Consider the following 21787-nt stretch of genomic DNA (forward strand, 5'->3'; position numbering starts at 1 on the left):
TCTAGACAGTCACACAGAGTGAACTGAGGTGTGCCCTGCATCTCCTGATAGGTCTTCCTGAGCTAGAGTGGGGGAGAAGTTGACTCTTGCAACTTAATAGGACTGTGCCTGTCCTTACACAAAGCAGTCTCCAACCCCCTGGAGTGTGTCTGGGGCCAGGGCGGGAAAGGCAGGGTCTTGTGCACTACAAAGATTTTTTTTTTAAGTTTGTCTACTTCAAAGGCAGAACTGGGTATAAGTATTGGACCTCTGACCACACAAAGTTAGAACCCTCTGGACTGAGGACATTCTGCCAGGAAGAAGAGTTGGATGCTGCATGAGGGACTGCTGCTCCGCCTGTTGCTTTGCTGTGCTGGTCTGCTGCTTGCTTCTTCTGTCCTGGGATTGAAAGGACTGGACTTTGCTTTCTATATTATGCTTCCAAATGTTCTCCAAGGACTTTGACTGAGCTTGCCTCCTATTAAGAAGTCTAAGAGACATCAAAGACTTCATCTGCCAGCACCTGGGCTCGCTTGCTGAGAGTCTTGACTTGCCAAGTGGTGCCAAATCCAGTTTGTAGGCCCTTGGGAGAGAGTTCTGGTACAGCCAAGTAGAAACAAGCAGATCAAAACCAGAGTGACTTTGGAACCTGTGCCACTGTCTGACTCCACGCTACTGCAAGCACCACAGCTGTGGTTCCTGCTGAGTGCAATGACCGTGACCAACGTCACAGGGCCGACACCACCGCAGCTCTTCTGAAGTCCCGTCACAGTGGAGTCTAAAGTGCCATGTCACCCAGGTCTGTGACACCCGACTCCAACTCTGCCGCAGCACATGTGGTGCCGTGGTATGATCATGATACCACAAAGTTGATGCCTCGCATCTTGACCTGCTGGATTCACCTACTTTGCCTTCTCATAAGGAACAGATACCTCACTACCAATGCAGCATCACCTCCCCTGCCACCATAAGGAACTGATGTCTTACCTCCTCTGCCTAGCAGTAAGGAATCAAGGCCTCGCCTCTCCAGTAGCAGTAAGGAACTGACGCTGAATCGGCTTCAGCGACACCTCACCTCCCCAACTCTATGCAACATCTTTGTTTCCTCGTTTTCCAATGTACTAAACCCAGGGTCTGTGGCACTCCATGACTGGCCCGCACTCCTTTACAGGGGGTGTCGGACTGTTGGGAATGAGTCTGTCAAGATGTTGTGATAGTCCCAGTTGGAATTATTGTGTTTCTAAGCGCAATACTAAGATTTAATCTTTAAAAATGTGTATCTATGCTTGTTTATATCGGATTTTTTTCGTTTTGGTTTTGTTTAATTTGTATGAAGAAATATTGCCTATTTTTTAAAACTGGTGTGGAGAACCTTTGGTGTTTTTTTCACTTTGCCACTGTGTGTTGTGTGTATGTACAACTACTTTAAACATTGTCTCTGAGATAATCCTGACTGCTCAATGCCAAGCTACCAAGGGGGTGAGCAGGGGGGTTAGCTGTGTGACTCCCTTACCCTGACTAGAGGGAGCGTCCCTACTTGGACAGGGCGCAAACCACTGCCAACTAGAGACCCTATTTCTAACAATAAGTTTCTGCAATAATAACACAGGTATTACATTTACGAAGATACCTGCATTTGCTATAATAAGAAAAAAACTAGCAGTGGGCAGAATTTTTAATTCTGCTGGCAGAATTAGAGTCATTTAGTAATTCTGCATCACAGATGTAACGCAGAATTACTAAATAAATTCTGCTGTTCTGCTGGCGGAATTAACTCTGCACTGTAACGGTTTTAAACAGGGCTAGAAGGAGGAGCTCTCTCTTCCAGCCATGTTTAAATCACTGAAGTGCTGTATAAGTATGAATGGACTCTGAGTGACATGCACTCAATAAATCAATCAAACAGTATTTGTAAAGCTGAGCTACTCACCTGTGAGGGTCTCAAGGCGCTGCAGTAGATATCCCCTGATGCCTTGACACAATTATGTAAAGGCACCTAGGGGTATTCACTGCATGACAGTGTACTGCATTCCTCTTGATGCCCTGACATAAGCCAGTAAGGGCACTAAAGGAGGGATACGTGCTGCATTGAACTACAGTGTATAACCCTTGGTGCCCTTACATAAGTATGTAAGGGTGTGTACCAGAGTCGTTACCCCTTGGTGCCCTTACATAGTTATCTATACTGATCATTGTTTCTCCTGTTGATAGACTATACAGTTCTCCTAGGATGCATGTAGACATGGCTGTTAGGATTTATGTAGTCTCAACCTATTTCGGTTAATAGGTAAAGGGAGCAAGGGTGATTCTTTTACTAATCTTTGAAGCACTCATTTATTTACTTGAACATTTTATGATGAGTGGGTTTTTCTGGCTTGCATCTTTGTACATGGATGAACCATATCTAAGTTATGATTAAATGAAACTTAGGTTCATGTTTATGGCCTGGTTTGCATTGCTCTTGCACCATGCAACATGGTGCAAGAGTGACGCAAACCTTAAGTAAGATTTATGAAGCCACGCTAGGCCACCCTGCGTAGCCCAGCGTGGCTTTATAAATCTTGAGTAATGTAACAGCGCAAATCACTACATTACATTAGTCTGTGCAGGGAGGCATATCCATGAGTTTTGTGTGTTACCTAGCAACATCTATAGTTTTTGATGCATTCCCAGATTTGCAAGCACTTGCAAACCTTGAAATGCCCCAAATAGATACGCATTCCCAGGAGAGGCATACCAAGGAGAAACATATTTATTTCTCCTTGTTTTTTCCTCTTTCTATGTGTGCTCCATCCTGCAGCACACATAGAGAGAGGAAACACCTCTCAGGATTATTTTTGAGTGGAAAGCTGTCCATTTCTACATAAAAACAATACTGCATGCAATAAAGGCACCCTTGCACCAGGATGCAAGGGTGCCTGAGTTGGCGAGAGGCTGCCAAAAGGCCACCAGTGCAGGGGGAAAAGAACAGGAATGCACTGCATTGAATAAATATGGTTCATTCCTGCTCTTTCCCAGTGAAGCAGGGCAGCACAGCAAGGTGACTTGTTGTGCCGTTCTGCACCTCAAAGTGCATAAATATGGGCCTCAGTCAAAATAGTATAGACAAAGATGACATACTCACAGTTCGTGTACAGGGGCTTCCTGAAGGGCTTCCCCTTGGAGACCACAAATGCCACTATAATGTAGATGAAACTTGTAATCACCCATAAGGATGTTGTTTCAAAGCTTTGCCCATAAGACGCCTCCTTCTGAGTACCATTTTGTAAGTAGGACATGTTCTCATTTTCAGAGATGCAAGCACTGCAAAGAAAATAATTAGTGCTTTAATACTCTCTGTAATTCAGATTTAGTACAGACACTGCAAGGGTTTCATCACATTTCCTTAGCTGATGAATTGTTTAAACTCAAACAATATTTAAAACAACATAGACATCTCACAATTGTTCCTCTGTGTAAGTGGGTATACATATTAGAGGGTCGAAAGTGCCCTGCTCACAGAAGCACAATTTGTATTTATGCAAGTTGCTATAAGTGTACCCAAACATATGTCAGTTTGCAGGTTTTTTCAAGTTTGTAAGTGATGTCCAAGAGTGGGACCAAAGTTTTCCCATGTGAGTGTCAGGAAAGTTGCCCTTGCAAATCTTTGGAAAAGCCGAAAAGATGTACTTTGGTGAGCACTGAACTTTAACTGAACTTTTAGTCTTACATCTACAAATAAGGGTGTAAGTGTTTTCTAGGCAGAAAACAAGTGAACAAGGATTGAGAATGCTAATAGGTCTGGTTTATGAATGAAAGAGCAGTTTGTGTCACTGATAGGTGCAGACACTCATTAAGTTATCATACACTCACTTTGTTACTCATCTTTGCACTCAGGCATCCATTCACCCATTCACTGGTTCATCCTTCCATTCAACCTCAGACATATAAACTCAATAACATAAGCAAGATAAACTAAAAGATTTTAAGTAGAATAAAGAAACATGCAGGCTTTTAAACACAAAGGGCATATGTTTTCAATATAACTAAACACAGAAGCAGGTGTCCATCTTACAAAGGTATTGTAAGTACTCTATCATTGCATTAAAGTTCAAGCACAGCTGCCACATTTAGAACCAATCTGGCAGCCATCTTGGAATGGTGCAAAGATGATATGCTAAAGACAACAGCAATCCATAATGATATCCTGGTTTAGAGAAAGTGCCTATGTGGAATGTGGCACACTGCAAATAAAATTAGGATTAAGTAAGCTATTTTTGCACTGATTGGAGAGCTGTAGTGTCCACTTAAGAAACAAGAAAAGAAACATGAAGCAAAGAAATGAAAGGGGAACTATAAAAGGAGAACATTCAAAACTATATGGCTGGACAACCAGCTCCAGTACTTAAATGCCCTCATTTTCAGGTGGATGTATAGATGTGATTGCAAAGTCCCATCATCCACAAGGCAAATGAGCCAACGACTGACACAGACCGATCCACTACCCCATGCAGTTCCCTGTCAATTAATGGAAGCAGAGTGGAAATGCCACTTAGAATGACCAATGGCAGAACAGAGATGACTCAGAGGCCCTCTATGTATCTACATGGATATATATTTTTATAAATGGTTGTATGCATGTTTGTTATAACAAGATCCTGGAAGGCAACTAAAAAGAGATTATAGGAAGAATTATTACAGTGCAAGTGTTCTCCCCCTAGAGTTTGCCATAGGTAGTAACCAACATCAAAATAATTCCATGCAAAGGGAAATTGATAGTTGTTGCACCAAAATGCCCATCTTTAGGCGTTAATACAGAAAAATAACAATCCACCCTTAAAGGCCTATTGACTTTAACATATGCTACTTTGTCAAAATGTTTCATAATAAACAGATTAGACTTATGAACTCAGGCATGTTTTTCACAGCGAATCGATGAAGCCTTTACCCTTTATCTCTCCACAACAACAGACTATTCAAATCCACATAAACTGGCAACCGTGGTGCATACAGTTACAACATAAAAAATATGTTGAACAATACAGATCGCAAAACAATACACAACCCATCTCAACTAGTTCTAACAAGAATGCTTATAGTGAAGCCCCCAGTGTTAATCAAAGCAGGTACCCTGATGCAGCCATTTTAGTGGACGCTCACAAATGTGGCCCAATCAAATCCTGTATTCAAGGAAACCAACACGTGGGTGAATCCTGAGCCCCTCTCGCAGTAGGACTCCAAAAGCTTCTTTGTGTTGCTCACGTAAGGGCATGTGCCAGCCCTAACAAGCCATGCCCTCCTCCCATGTGTGCTGCTGCCACAGGAAAATACGGTACATCATCTAGCTATATAAACATTTTAATAACATTGCAATTCCAAGTGTGTGCCCCTGAAAGTTTAAGACCAGGCAGCTGGATAAAAAGAGAAAATTGAAACACGGCCACCGGGTCATCAGTAAATGCTGAGGAGTAGTTTGAATGTGGTGATGAATACCCACCAGGAGGTGAAGGCACAAAACACAGAGGTGCAATTAGGTGTAGAATGAATATCAGGGGGTGTGTGCACATCAAGAAGAACTGTGAAGGAGGTGATGCAGGACAGCTATACGTAGATTCACATTCAAAAGATTTATTGTAAGAATAACCCAAATATTTCCCCTAATATAGAAAGCCATCAATATTTGATAAAAAATCTTAGATTTCGTACCTGAAAAAATGAGTGTTGCTGTACCATGGCTGCTGCTGGACCAGAAGAAAGGTACAAATCACGACAATCAGGCTTGCTATACAATTCACCACAACGGAGACCACAACAGGAAGTGAGACCAGGTGCCTCAGAGGTCTGTAGGGGGATAGTTCTGGGGATGCTTTGTTTAAAGTTACTGAAAGGCAATAACAACATACATGTCTTTATAAAGCAATAAAAATACAATTTGCAACTAAGATACAAAGTTAGGGTGCTTTCTCATAAATGGACATTCTTGTTGAAAAAGTCCTGCATTGACAATCCTATGTCAAAGAAACAATAAAAAGAAGTGTCGGGTGATGCCAAACTACATTTCCCAACATCAGTGAGTATCCAAATACTGTCTATGACATGATATCTTACAAATGCATGTGTGAGTGTATTAGTAAGTGGGTGAGAGAGTGAGAGAGAAATAGAGAGGGTGAGTGAGTGAATGCATCAATGAGTGCATGGGTGCTTGCATGAAGGAAAGATTACGTATAATTATGGAATTCTCCTAATGAAACCAACCATCTTGGGAGGTTAATAGGATAGACCTCTGTGGGATGAAGTTAATCACTTCATTCAATTGGTTAAGAACAAGTCATGAGACTGATGTCACATTAGGTGTGAAGGTAATAAGGTGCAGCTCTGTGGACCAAGAACTAGCAGGTGAAATAGTGGAAGGATCAGAGTGGATAACTGGTATTATACAAAACAGTCTCTCCTTGCAGATAGAATGTGCAACTTGTTCCATAGGGAGAGGACCAAATACTGTGTTGTTGGAGCAATGAGACAACATTTACATGTAAGCCATACAGCACTTGACCATGAGCCACAACGTGTGACAAGTCACATGCAACGTATTAAACAACCTTTTAATAAATACATCAATTTACTATCAGACTATATGATGATGATGATGTATGATGAGCCTGTATGACCAGGGAGCATGACGTGGATTTATGCTGATGATGTGGAACAATGATGTTTGTGTATGATATACATGTGTGAAGTGATGACATGCGAGGGTGCATGATACACATATATGATGGTGTGCATATGTATTATCTTCTGGTAACATGCATCTAACAAAACATAACATAAGAGGCATATATACAATGTGAATATAACTGTGTTTTATGAACCCATGTGATGAGGGTGCATTAGAAGCTTCTGTGATGAGCAGGCAATGTGAGCATATATGATGGCAAAGCATGTATACTGAAGGAGTGAGATGCAGATGTTCAGGGGAAATCTATCTGCAGGATTCATGATGAACACCATAGAACCTACTCAGAACTCCTACATGCCTTTTTTAATTGGCCTGAAAACAACTATATTGGAATAGAGAGTGAATATTATAGAAATATTCAGTTACAATTACGACTAAGCCTGGAAGTAATCCTAATCACATTGGAGTAATCTGAGTAATTTTTATAATTCCTCATTTCTCGTTGGCAGCAAATTAATGAAAATAATGCAGTTACGCCTGACCCCATAATTAGGATAAATTTGGGAGAAAAATACTACCATGTCTACACATTCAGCGAGTGTGGCAGCTGCTTGCACTGGTGTTTAAGTTCTGGCTGATTTAGCATAATTTTCTTAGCATGGAAATGCATCCTGGCTCTCACTTCTGATGAAGGGGTGCATTGTGTGCTACAAAATTATCACTAAATGCTAGGATTATGTTTGGAAAAATTCCTACCTCAGCTGCACATTAATCGAAGCAACATTTCATGTTCTGTTGTATTTAGTGCTATTTCTTGGCTCAAAATGGATCCTTGCATCCATTTTGGACATGCGTAGAAATGTTTGCACAGAAAAAATAGCAATCAATGCACAATTATTCTTTTGCACAATTTTGCACTGTGTTGTTGAATTTTTACCTCATTTTGCCTGGCCAAATGAAAGAATCTAAATAGCACATGGGAAAATGTTGATATCAGGATAAACTTACTTAATTCAACAATCATATTCTTCTCTGACCCTCAAACACCACTTAATTGGAGAAGGCTGTGGAGTTTTCCAAACCACAATAATTTCACATTCTCCCTATGTGTAGATGATTAAGGATGACTTTAACATCAGAACGTCTCCCCCAGCATACGCCGCTTCAGGTTCACCTAACTTGCCTGAGTTTTGGTATCTGAAAAGTCCTAAAATATGCAATCTCCCTTATGAAGAATGTGTTCAATTAGAATTGATGATAAATATGAATTTGGCCATAACACCTGGGACAATGAAGAGGGACACACCTGGTTAAGCTATTTGGAGTAGAGGCTCCCAAACCCACACTGATTAGTAAAGGTCTATTGACACCATGACTCCAGAGATCTCGAAACACCTAGTGTTAGATATTATCTTAAGTGACTGTAAACTAACTATATTGCTTACTAAACTAGTCTTCTTAATTTATGCACCTCTGTGTCTTTTGATGATCAGTACACTGTTTCTAATAGAAATTATTTAAAAGAGGCCCAAAATGTCACCCTTGAACTTTCAAATTGATTGGAAGATTTATTAAAGTCTCACTTTCCAAGTATTTGGACAAATGTATCAACCAATAAATCTTTAATTATTGTGGTTAGCGCAGATTTTGTTTACGCAGAAATTAAATGTGACACCTGGAGAAAATGTCTCAAAGATATTCAAGCAAGTGCCGAAATTAGAGGTCATTTATCAAGTATGAATTTGAGTTGGGCTAAAAACACTGATTCGGGACTAAGCTGGTACACAATTATTACTGCTTTAAAGAACGGAAATAGGAGAAGCCTCTGGTTATATGTGACTAAGGCCACATGCTGAAGACCCAAAAAGACAATACCATTTGATATTCCTTCAGATGAAGTGGATTAAAGTATTACCTGCTCTGACTCATGTGTCTTTGGACCTGATGTTAACAGCAAAACCTATGTTGACATATCTGGAGCCCTAGATTGAGAATACTAATATAGGCCCCTTTGAGCAATGTGGGTTCAAATCCAGCTGTTCCACTGTTGAAACCTTAATGGAACTAAAGCTATTAACGGAGGTACATGTACTTGGGTAAGATCACAATTCTAGTTCACATTGTGGACTTTACCTCTGTGTTCACCTGTATGGATTGCACCACACTGTTGAATAATTGTGGTATTCCAAGGGAATTTGTAGATATCATAGTCCTACTCACAATTAATGAGGTAAAGGGTCTTCCTGCTGAAGGAATGAATACACTAACAAAGTCAAAGATCACCGTGATTTTAAGCATAGCAGTGTATTTACTACCCCCTGTTTTCCATATTTGTAGCAGATTTTTCCACATATTTATGGAAAGTGTGATATTTTATGTCAGTTAATCAGCTTCTGTAAGATCTAGACTGGATATTGGGGAGCAGATGCAGTTCCTCTTTCAGAGTGGAGGAGTGTCACCCTCTCGTTCACACTGCTGCAGAAAGAGTGACAAATAAAATGGTAGTACATTGATTTTATTACCATTTAATTTTTTCTCTCTGCCAAATGGAGATTGGGGTTGGAGGCAGTGCATCATTGCTGCTGATTGGCCACAATGAGGAGTGGCAGCTTCAGTATGAAGTGTGCATGTAGGGTTCCCCAATTATCTTACTGCAGCCAGCCTGACATGCCCAATTCAAACCTCTCCAACCCAGTTGTCTTAGACCTGGATTGGAGAGCAAGAGCAGGCCTCCAGTGCCTTTCGGAGCGCTGAGGCAGCCTGTTCCAGCGAATCCAGACACTTCAGTTATGCTGCTTAACATTGTTAACAGCATGAGAGCAGTGTCTTGATTGGATAAGGTAGTTGGTTGTGGGACATCACCTCGTGCTCAGAGGAGTCTAGAGTCAGGGACTGGAGAGCATGAAGGACGTGCTTCAGAATGAGGTAAGTGAAACCTTTACTTTTTCATTCTTAGATGTTTATTTTAATGAAAGGTTTAATGTAATTTTTGAATCTATGTATTTTTCGATGTATGTAGCCCCCACTACTTTTTTTAAGTCACCTACCACCACGTTAGTGGAGGGTGATTGGTCTGTTGTTGGTCAGCTTGCCTTGGTCCACTCTTTTAGTTCTGCGAGAAGCTAGTCTTTTAATCAACACACTCAACCGCTCATTGAGGTGAGGCTACCACAAATTATCACCACCAGGTCATCATCGTGGTTTATAGTACAATCTACAAACATAACATAACAGGGAGACAACCCTTACATTTTATTATTGTGACCAAATCATTATTTTCTTGGGGTGGATGCCCATAGTGTTACAATGGCAATTGAATGTTCTACCGAAATGAGAGAGAGTCAGCCTGACAAAGGATACAGCTGTGACTTTTGGATTCCCACAATTGATATTAAGTTTATTTGGAAATTTGACAATGTCACATTGGAGGTTAAACTGGAAAATCACTATTTGAGGCTGTGGTTTTCAAAGAATATGAAATGTCAATTTATTCTGTCTTGCCAGTTCATCAACGTGACCTCTGTATGGCTTCCTTTCCTTGACTTTTTAACTCCAACATAAAACTTGTATTGTAAAAATGCCTGTCATTCGATATAGGATAGAATTACAGGAAGAAACTGGAGACGAAAGACTGGAAATTGCATCCAATAATGAAACAGAGAATATCTTCAGAGGCCATTTGACTGTGATTTAACATGGTAGGGCTTTCATTTAGAAGCTAAATCCAAATTGTTTGCTATTGGTTTAGTCTCCATCAGCCAATTTTGCTTTCATAAGGCTCTGATTGGGGTAGCAATCATTGGAAAGGGGAGAATCTTCCATATTTAATGATAGTCTCTCTAGTGAATCTCTGCTTGGGGTGGCTAAGGGAATATAATTCCAAAACTGTGACTCACCTACTAGACGCAAGGAATACGATTGTGGTGACCCAGTTAGGGGTTTGTGCTTCCTCCTGCTTTGGGGCCCTTTAAAATTTCAGCCCCCCTACTACCTCCTCAGGTGGACAGAAAGCCCACTAGACATCAGTATATGCACATTATTTGTAGAAGGAGAGCAGCCCCCCAGGGCATTGGCACAGATTCCACTAGACCCCAGGGTCTTTTTAGGGTAAACTCTTTTATCTGGGGAGAGCGGCCACCCTCTACTCCTCTACTACTAGGCCCCCAATTAGTCTTTCTGCCACTGGGATGGAGATGGGGGTATTCACGCTCAATCTGCTACCCAGGGTGGAAGAAAACCCACCAGACCCCAGGTTCTTTTTAGGGTAGGGTAGGGTAATTTATTGGAGAAGAGTAGCACCCCTTAGTCATGGGCCAGTGCCCTCCACACCACATGCACCATTAGTATTGCTGCCATCCTGAGGGTAGATGGGAGGTTCACCCACTATCTAATCCCCAGAGCAACAGAAATCCAACTAAACTCCATTGTCTTTGCATCAAAGGTTAATTTTTGTGGCGAAAGGCCCCTTTTGTGCTTGGACGTGTGCTCCAATGCAGAAGGGTCCCTGTTAGTGTTTTTGCCCTGCACCAAGGGGCTGGATGGGACTGTTCGGAAATTCCATTTGATGCCAGGAGTTTTTGTTTGCTGATTTTGTTGAGGGGGCAGCCCTCCTTTGAATGGGCTTGTGTTTCCCTGGCCCTGGTTCTATTCGTCATTCTCTAACTCCCTGGAGGTAGATGGAGCTATTCACCACTGATCTGCCCCATTTTTAACTTGTGCATGAAATGTTGTTGATGGCTAAAGCTCTGTTCTGTTCTTTGGGAACTAAGTGTGAGCATGAAGAATATCAGCCTCACGTTGGGCTTATCCTCCAGCCCTAAAGCCACGACAGTCTTTCTGTTCAGTTAGGGTGCAGTCCTCTATACCTACGGCAAGGAAGCGGGCATTTTGCTTCTGTTGACCATAGTTTTAACATGTGGACTAGAAGGTGTAGGAAAGTGGAGTATTATGTGGTGTAGAGGTTAGTCCTCACTATGTAATACTCTTGCAGTACCCCCGAGATGGCCCATGGATTCACACTAGTAGATTCTTAGCTCAGTCCTGGTAGTGTGGCAAAGAACAGTCAGGATTTACTTAGAGGAATATGTGTTAAGCATTTCACAGCAAAAACATGTACGATAAGTAATGGACATGACTGGAAATAAATCTGACACCTATTTATAATAATAGACCTTATTTTTATTTAACTTTAGACACCAAAAAGAACAGTATAGGTTTGGGAGAACCGGAGATATCAATTTTAGAAGCAGTAGAAAATCATTGCAGAATTAGCATCTAAACGTTGCAATGAAGTCAATTGTAAATTGTCAGATGTTGCAAAAAGACACTAAATGACGAGTTGCAGGGAGCCCTTCAGGGGTTAAGCAAATGCCGTCCCTTGGACCAGATCACAACAGTCAGAGCAGTTTTACCTGGCACGTGGAGTTGGGTGCGGAGTTGTTCTGGCCTTCCGTGGTACTTAATGGGACTTGCATTGATCACTTGGAGGTCAAGCTGCAGGGAACCCTTGCAGAGCTAATCTAGTGAAGACCCTGGGACTAGGCCACAACAGTCAGTTCACTTGTTACAGGTCTGTGGGGTCCAGGTGCAGAGTTGTCCTGGCTGTCGGTGGTGTTGAAAGATGCTCGTACTAGTGCTGAATTTACCATACACACGGTGCTGCGACAAAGGGGATGCAAAAACTCAACTCTGGGGTCATTGCTGACATCAGTCACAGAAGCTGGGCAGTGCTATCCTCTTGCAGCATCAAGTGAAGGGGGTCATTCACTTGGCTGGTGACCAACAAGCCTTGGTAGCAGTAAGCACCGCAAAATACTTTGGAGACGTCTGAAGGTATAGGGGAGTGTGATAGAGGCCTGTAAGTTGGTGGAAGACCAGACTATGACTGCCACAATGCACTTCACCAACTTGATCGGGTCGATCTTTTGGCAACCCCAATGGCTGGTGAATCTTTAGTTCCAGAGCGTATTTGTACCTGCAATTTGCAGAGGACTGGTGTCACCAGTCCAAGCGAGACTCAGGGTACCTTAGGCTTCCACAGGGGCCCCTCTGGTTCTGATTGATGAGTTTCAGCCACACGAAGGTCGATCATGCAGATCCCAGTCTGTTGCGTCAGGGACAGAGTTTCCCTCTTTTGCTTTGGAGCGGTGGGCAGTGTGCAGTTGTGGGTGATGCAGAGCTTCCCTGCCTGTTCCCTTCTTTAAAGTTAGTCCTGCAAATCGGAGCTTATGGTGTCAGGGGTGTCCCTTAAATCCTGAATTTAGGGGCATTAGGAGGGTGGAGACCAGTGGCCAATGAAAGCTAGCTCAAACAGCTAATCTGCTCCTGAGGTGACCACATCCGGTGGGACAGGTCACCTTTAGCTACCAAGAACCCCCTATTCTATCATGCCTTGGATGGCAGAAATAAAGATTTAGTACACAAACTGGGCAGCTCTGCTTGGTGATGTGGTCAGCCTGCTGGGGGGGGTGCACAGTCCTGCACATCTAATTTCCTGCCTGTCCAGGTGAAAACATGCCTATGGGCGGGGGGGTGGCTGTTTTCTCACTGGAGGACAGTGCTGATGGCTATCAGGGGCCACAAAGCCTTTTAAGTTCACTGCTCCATGACTATATTTACTAGTTCGGCTGAGGGGCAGGAGGTGTGACCTCCTTCCTTCCTGAGCCTTTTGTTCTCACCACTAGGAGCACCTAGGCTGCCTGGCAGGAGGTCAGAATCCTGTCTTGGTGGCAGTAAGGATGGGGAAAGGTACGGGATACTATGACAGAGCACAAAGGATGGTGGCAATCAGGTGGGCAACTCTATTGTGCTACCTGGGTGCACCCCAGCTGTCCCTTGACATGAGAATAGTGTTGGGGGAGTGAAGGAAAGTTGTTTGACACCAAACTCAACATATTTAGGCTCTACCATAATGGAGCTATCAGCCTTGGTTAACCAGGGCTTTAGTCCCATGTTATCTTATGGACAGGCCTGCACTTATAGTGTATCTTAATAGAAAGCACACTATAGAGGCAATTAAGCTTGTGCTTACGTGCCTGCACCTCAAATATAATGCACTTTGCCTCTAGGGCTGCTGAGTCCGTCCCTAGGGATGTTTGACACACATGTAGTTCAGTGCATGGGTCTGTGAAACTAATGGTGAAGGACAGTTGAACTCGAGTTGTTTGCACCACTCTTGCAGCCTGCAATGGCAGCTCTGCCATTAGTAGTTTAACTGAGCCTTCCATGGTGGCATAACCTTATGCTTCTGACCTGGAGACCCCTTTACCACTTGTGCCTTGGATACCATTTATTAGGGGCCTACAAAGGGTAAGATTTTACCAATCAGGAATATACCATGTTGGCATGACAACTTAGAGAGAGAACACCTACACCGTGGCCTGGTTAGCAGGCCTCAGTTCACTATCAGAGTAAGAAAACAGCATCTAGGGGTTCAAATGGGGCAAAAAGTTGGGGAGACCATCTGCAAAGAGCCCAGTCTTCATTCAGTAGGTAGGAGTGAATCAAACTTTTCTTCTACTTGCCAAGGTGAATGACTGCACTCTTTGAAACTACAACTTTGCCACCCATGAATTCTAACTAAACCCAGCCATTTTGAAAACTAGACCTCTACAAGAGTCTACGGTGGTGTGCTTTCTAAGGCTTCTGGGTAACATTTTCCTATCCCGAAGCCCTTGGAAAACTCAAACTTTGGCTAAAATACACACATTTTTCTTAATCCCTTCTCTGCTAAGCCTTCCCGTGCTAAGACATTTTTTAGGCTATTTAGGATAGTTCGCACTTAGGCCTCATAACTTTTGGTGCACATGAGCAATCCACGCCAAATATGCTTCCTTTTTATCCAAGATCCTAGTGATTCTAAAGGTGCTGAGGATTTGTGGATTCCCAAGGGGGGGACTGAGAAAATAGGCAAAATATAGCACAATTTTGTTTAGTTTTTTAATAAAAAAATAGGAAAAAAGTGCTCCAGATAAAGTGTCTGTTTTTTCCCTAAAAATGGCATCCACAAATGGTTTGCTCTACTAAAGGAACCGTCTTCCCAACTTTCTGGAACACCCAAAACTGAATCAAAAAACCTAATTTTGTACCACAGTTTTGGCATTTTTCTAAGCGGTAACCTATGTTCCTTTTTTTGTTCTCTTAACCTTCTTTCATGTTGTGGTTGAAACCAGTATAAAATCCTTGAGAAATCCAGAAGACCTATAGATTTCTAAAACGTAGACAACATTTTGAATTCAGCAAGGGGTCATATGTGTAGATCCCTCAAGATTTTCCCAATGAAAATAACTGTTGAAAAAAAATTAAATATTGAAAATGCCTGGAAAAAATAGGCATTTGTGATGGCAGATTGACTAACACAATGTATACTATTACGTCCGCTGGACCTTTCTGGTTGCGGTAATATATAGAGTTTGAGGTTCTCCAAGAGCCCAAGCTACCCAGACAAACAACTGATCTGCAGCATACAAAGACTTTTTTGAGCATAGGTCAATTCTTATAGCGAAATAGGCAGAGTGGAAAATGGGTTTCAAGGCAATTTATGCATTTTTGAAATACAGAGTTTAGGATCAGTATTTATTTTTACATCTCTGAATTTGTAGGTTCCCATATTCTACTATTCTATGCTCCTACAATTATCCCTATAAAATGGTACCTCACTTGTATGGGCAGGCCTAGTGCCCGTGACAGGAAACAGCCCAGAACACAACATTGACGCAGCACATTTTTCCACCCAAATCTAACCTTCTTTTTCCGATGTGGGTAGCTCTAGGATTTTGACCCCAACTAGGGAAACCTAGCCAACCTGTGCATTTTTTAATGGTAGACACCAAGGGGGACACAGGGAAAGCTGACTTATGTGGCTCACACCCCATTTCTTTAACCCAGGATTCCTTGCAAACCTCAATCGTTGACTAAAAGACACATTTTCCTCATAATTCTGTGATGTAAAGTTCTCGTATCTGTGGAGAGCCACAAACATCCTTCTACCCGGCATTCCTCCAAGTCTCCTGATAAAAATGGTACCTCACTTGTGTGGGTAGACCTAGTGCACGTGACAGGAAACAGCCCAAAATGCAACATGGACGCGGCTAATTTTGTCCATGAAGTGACTCTCTTTTTCCGATGTTGGTAGCTCTATAATGTGGACCCTAGCTCAGCTGGCACATAAGGAAACATAGCCAATTTGTACATGTTAAAAAACTCGACACCGAGGGGAATCCAGGATGGGATGTCTTGCATGAATGTCATTAGGTTTTATTTACCCACAATGCCCTACAAACCTCCAATTTTGCCTGAAATCACTAATTTTCCTTACATTACTGTGATGGCAAATTCTGGAATAGGAGGCATCTGCAAAGGTCCTATTACCCGGCATTGCCCCTCCTGTGCCAAGAAAAACGCTGCCCACATGTGTGGTTGGGCCTAGTGCTGCGACCGGAATGGATAAAACCAAGGACAATGGGCTCACTTGCATGGAGACTCCTATTGACGTTGGTTGGAATCGTTCCTGTTGCTGGCATTAGGCCCAGCCTCACAAGTGGGACAGTCTTTTTATCATTATAGGTGGGGCAATGCTGGTTGGTAGGAATTTTGTGGATCCCCGTGGACTCTGGGATTTTCCTTCACAGAAATGTACGGAAAATACGTGAATTCAGTCAAAGTTGGAGGTTTGCAGGGCATTATGGGAAGAACATAGTGTGCTTGTGAAGTACACCACCCTAGAAGGCACCTGATGTCTAGTTTATAGAAGTGTATGGGTCTGGTAGGTTTTTCCAGGCAGCAGCCTACCCAAGCTCCAAAAGTGCAGCTGTTCACCATTGCAAGTGTGACGATTTTGGAAGTCTCCTGGCCCATAAGTAAATTCAACATCCAAAATAGTCAAAAGTCCTCTTGTTAGCCATTGGGATGAGATGCTTTAGGCTGCAAGGGGGCAGAAAGGCTATTTTCCTCTTCAGTTGAAGTAGGGGCATAACCATCCCCATGGTGGTGGACAGACTGCACCCCTCTTTAAAAAAAAAAAAATATTTCCTGGTGTCTTGTGGGCTGTCTGCCTTGCAGGGGGCAGATCAGAGGTACTTACTCCATCTGCCCCAGGTGGCAGAAACACTGTGCCCATTCTTGGCAGCCACCATACCTAGACTTTTAGAAAATGAATCCCTGGTGCCTAGGGGGCTTCCTGCCCCCCCCCCCCAGAGAAGGGCAGATCGGGAGCTATTGTCCCATCTGCCCCCTCAGGTGGGCAGAAATACTTCAGCCCCATTTGTTTTGGGGGGCATCACCATGCCATTGTGAGCAGTCCCCACCACTCTTTTATATAAAAAAAACAATCCCTTGTGACTAGTGGGCTTTCTTCCTCAACTGGGCGGCAGACTGGAGTAATAACACCCATCTGCTCCAAGGGGAGTGAAAGGACTGTGTCCATTTACTATGAGGGGCAGGGACACTGGCATGCCCATTTTGGGTAGACTTCACCCCTAAATATGAACAAAAATAACCCCTGGTACCTAGTGTACTTTCTGGCCCCCTGGGGGAGCAGATCAGGAGCTTTTTCCCCATCTGCCCCCCAGGACTGAATTTGCCCAGTGAAATTAAGGGGGGAGCAAAAGCCCTTACCCAAGGATCCACCCCCCCTCCCTAGTGTCTAGTGGTGGATTCCTGCTTAGGAATCGCCCTTCTACAACAAAGCCCAAGCCAGAATCCGCTAGAGAGGGATACTATTGGATGCTCCCCTTTCAAACAATACTTCTCCCATCTGGATCGGTGCATGAGGGGCTGAGATCGCCCCATAAGTACTGATGCAGAGAAAGTGAAATGAGCCAAGTGGCTCATTTCACTTTCGGTATCAGTGAAGTGACCTCAGCAATCCCTGCACGCTGATTGTCATTTTACTGAAGCAAAAGAAACAGCCTCGAAAAATGGGGAAGCTTTTCCCCATTTCCCATAGCTGTTTCTTCGAGAAGGGAATCCCTCTGGTGCCCGCACCAAAGAGATTCCAGTACTATGTGCAGGAGCTGCCTGAAGCACCCGAGCACCGTGCGTCCGACGCCCCAAAATGGTTAAATTTTGGGAGCCAAAGTTTTGGTATCTGCAGGGTCACACGCATATATATTCCTTATTGGCAGTCGAAAAACATGATACCAAGAGACAACAATAGAGCTGCAGCTTCTATTTTTTTTTTCATTGTGCACCAACAAAGCATTAATTTATAAAGTATCATCTGACGAACAATGCTGATTATGGACACAATTTATCCATTTTAATTGTGACCAAGATTCCGAGTTTAGAAATCAAGATAATTTCCACTACTCTGAATTAGGCGTTACCAATTATATTATGTGATTTGAAAAGTGGTTTGCAAAATGTGTTCATTCTATCTTACTGACATACTTATAGATGTTGTAAGAAATTAGGTTATTGGTTGAAGAGGGTGTAAGCCCCACTCAGGCTACAAGCACAATCCTTGGTAGGGTGACCTACAAAAGTCAATAAATCAAACTGTGCCTACCTCTCTGGTAGCCTGGCACAAGGCAGTCAGGCCTAACTTAGAGCCACTAAGTAAAGTATTTATGCAGCATATAAACAGTAACGAAGTAAAAACACAACCCAAGAAAACCCCCAAACCAATTTAGAAAAATAGAATACATTTTAATAAAGTAACTCATAACAGAGCCAAACATCTAATCAATAAACCTGGAGATATGTAGTTTGGAGCACAAAGCACCACTCATGGTCATTTGGTTTCACTAGACCCGAGAACAGTCACAATTTCAGGCTGACCGCAATGGAGCTGAAAAGTTAACCTTAAAGTCTGGTGTGAAAAGTTCAGTTCACGGTGTAGGCGGCTGCGAGGAGCAGGGACAATGTTGCAGATAGCTCTTGTTGAAGCTCAGAGAGACAGGCAGGCACTGTGGCCGGTCATTGCTGTAGCTTCATATTGGCAGTCACCAAATGCTGTCTATGCTGTAGTACGAATTGTAGCTCTTGTATTTCCAGTCGTAGCCTAGTGGGCACTGTAGCGTGAAGAGTTTATCTCATCAGAGCTTTGTGTTTGCAGTCATTGCATGAAGCATAGTCTTAGTGCGAACTGGCTCAAGCGCAGTGGTGAAGAACTCAAACTTCAGGATTTTCACCTTTTCATGCAGAGGAGTACAGTCTGATGCCGGCCAAGCATCCAGATTGCACCTTATGGGGATCAGAGTCTCACTCCAGCAGAAGCCAGCAAGGCTCAGCAGGTACAGATGCAGGTCCATGCAGATCCAGTCACAGCAGGTCAGTTGTGCATTTGTAGGGAGGCCCTGAAGCTTGCTGTTCCACTGTAGTTCACACACGAGGTCTGAGAACTGACTCTTGGTGAGTCTGGGATGACGGTAAGCAGACCCAGTCTTCCTTCTCAGACAGCAAGGCAGTCCTCTGCTGCAGAGCAGTCCTTAGGTGTGTTTTGAGATCCAATATCTATTCTTGATGCCAGCCTTCGTGAGGGGGACTCTCTGTCCTACCTCCACATCTGGTTTAGAAAGTTTTACCTCTTCCCCTGTCAAGGCTACAAAGGTGACAAAAGCCAAGGCAAGCCTTGTGTGAGAATCTTTGTGTGTGCAGAAGGCGAAGCCTTTTGAAGTATAAGTGAGGCTCTGTATAGTTCCTCCCAATCGTTCTACCAGAATGATCCATCCTGTGCACCTCTAAGCACCCTTTGTGTCAATCTTTAGAATGAATACACAAACCTTAACAGCTGAGCCATTCACAGTCACCTGACCCAGGACACTGGCAGAAGGCATAAACGGTTGGGACAAGAATGACATCTTTCTAAAAGAGGCATTTTTACCATTGTGATTTAGAATCTGACTTTCGAATTAGAGAGGATTTAAATTACAATTAATTTGAGAGTATAACCTATGCCTCAATCTGCTCCCAAATCAAACATAGCACTTAGAAACTGGAATAAGTTAATACAGTGTTAGTTAATAGAATAAATATCCCATACAACAGTGAAAATGACTTTGGGAGTTTTTGACTGCCAGGACATGTAAAACCTAAGTACACATGTCCTACGTTTTCAATATAATTCACCCTGTTTTAAATACAGTGCACCCTTCTCTATGAGCGTTTGGGGCCAACTAAAGGGGTGACTTATCAGTATTAAAAGAAAAGGTTTAGGCCTGTCAAAAGGATTATTTTGATAGGTTGAACTGGTAGTTTAAAATGTTACTAAAGACTAAGGCCAGCCTAAGGTAGGCCTAAGACATGTTTTAAAAGGCTACTTTAGTGGGAGGCATAATAAGTGCAGGCTCACTAACAACATTTCATTTACAGTCCCTGCAGTACAATTTACTAGGGACTTACAAGTACATTAAGTAAATGGGCCAGTGAGGTATAGGCCACTCTTACCATGTTTGAATGAGAGAGCAGGAGCACTGTTCCACTGGTTAGCAGTGGTAATGTGCACACATTTCTAAAACCAACAAAAATGGGTTGTGCAACATAAGGCAAAAGTCCGTGGGAGACCCTGCAAAAAATGCCAGGTCCAACAGATAATATAGGAAATGCTACTATTCTGTGTTCCCACCCTAATCCTAATTAAAATGGAACTGCACATGTGTGGCCAATCACTCACCACAGAAAGGGCTCCTAAATGCAACACGGATACATCAAGAGTTTCCTTGGAATTCTAATGTTTCTGAAGATGTGGTCACCTGCCCTATTTGGGTCCAGGACCAGCCAGGGCTCAAGGAAACCTACCAACCCCAGACATGTATCAAAACTTTGACACCTGGAGAAACCTCACACTTTTCTGACCAAGAATGCCCTGCAGATATTAACCTTGGGATAAATTACATATTTTCTTTACTTTTCTGGAGAAGAAAGTTGTAAAATCTGCCTGGATCCACAAAATTCCTACTACTTGGTATGGTTCTTATTTCTAGCAATATGGGTAGATGTGGTTTTTGGGCTCAGATTTGGCTGGCACCCAGGGAAAACTACCATCCCCAAACAATTCTGAAAAATATATATGAAAAAAACAGAGTAGAGTGGCTTCTGTAAATACCACTGTTTGTTCTCTCCTAGAATGCCCCTGATACATCAAACATTTGGATAAATTAGAAACGTGCTTCACACATCTGAAATGAAAAGATCTAGAATCTCTGGGGATTGAAAAAAAATCCTACCGTTGTTCATTCCCACATTTCTCCTAATATAAATAGTACCCCTCTTCTGAGAACAGGGGCTGTTACTTGCCCAGATTCTCCTGAACAAAATAAACGTACTTTAATAAAATTAGAGATTTCCTCACATTTCTTTGAAGGAAAGTTCCAGAATCTACTGTACAAAAATGCACTACCTCCCAGTTTTCCAGCACTACTCCAACTAAAACCTGCACCCAACTTGTGTGGGTGGACCTATCACCCTCAACAAGAATCAATTAAAAATGTGGCCCATGTGAAATGAATGTGGTGTCAAGGAGGTTTCACATAGTTGAAGTATATATATGTTCCTATGACATGTGTTTGGTTTACCAAAACATTATTTCAATCAGGAGATGGGAGGTAGGACCCAGGGCAAAATTGTGCAGTGATTGAGCATGGAAAGGGTATTTTTCTGATGCAAATATAGTCCAGTTCTTCCATTTCTCAATGTTTTCTCTGGTAGTGTGGTGGGCTTTCAGCCATTCTGAGTGGACAAATTGGGCTGGGGATAGAAATGCTTCTAAACCACCCCACCAGGGGAAAAAGTGAGAAGCAGACAGCGGTGCAAGCCTTACTAGTTGTACAACTGAACTACAGACCAGATGATCTATCAGCCTCATGTCACTAACTTTCAGCTATCACAATATTTTGTATTTGTTTTTTTTATACTGCTGTACAGAGACCTCGCAAGCAGCTGCTGAACATTGGTTGACTGCAGTTTGCTCATGTGAACACTAGCGATATCTGGAGTCGTCTGACACTAGAAGTCAGACAACATAAAACACAGTGGGGCATATTAGTACATTTTGATGCAAAACTGCACAAACGCAGTCTTGTATCAAAAGGTTTAGCACCGGCTTGCACCATTCCTGAGCGACAGACGGGCGCCATATCTATGGAATGGTGCAAGCTGGTGCAAAGTGTGGGCCAGCGCTAAAAAAAATATGTTACCTGGGTGAGGGTGGCA

The 21787-nt window shown here is 42.8% G+C and overlaps 1 protein-coding gene across 2 annotated transcripts in view; it reads right to left on the bottom strand.

Moving 5' to 3' along the window:
• The window catches only part of LOC138265206 (probable cation-transporting ATPase 13A4), a 329838-nt gene that overhangs the window by 20596 nt on the left and 287455 nt on the right, over window positions 1-21787 (bottom strand). For both annotated transcript variants that reach the window (XM_069212758.1, XM_069212759.1), the window contains 2 exons: window positions 5665-5839; window positions 3104-3282 (listed from right to left, as the gene is read on the bottom strand). In XM_069212758.1, the coding sequence (XP_069068859.1) occupies window positions 3104-3282; window positions 5665-5839 (354 nt within the window). The remainder of the gene's footprint in view (window positions 1-3103; window positions 3283-5664; window positions 5840-21787) is intronic.

Source organism: Pleurodeles waltl, chromosome 11 (genome assembly GCF_031143425.1).
Source record: "Pleurodeles waltl isolate 20211129_DDA chromosome 11, aPleWal1.hap1.20221129, whole genome shotgun sequence".
Lineage (NCBI taxonomy): Eukaryota > Metazoa > Chordata > Amphibia > Caudata > Salamandridae > Pleurodeles > Pleurodeles waltl.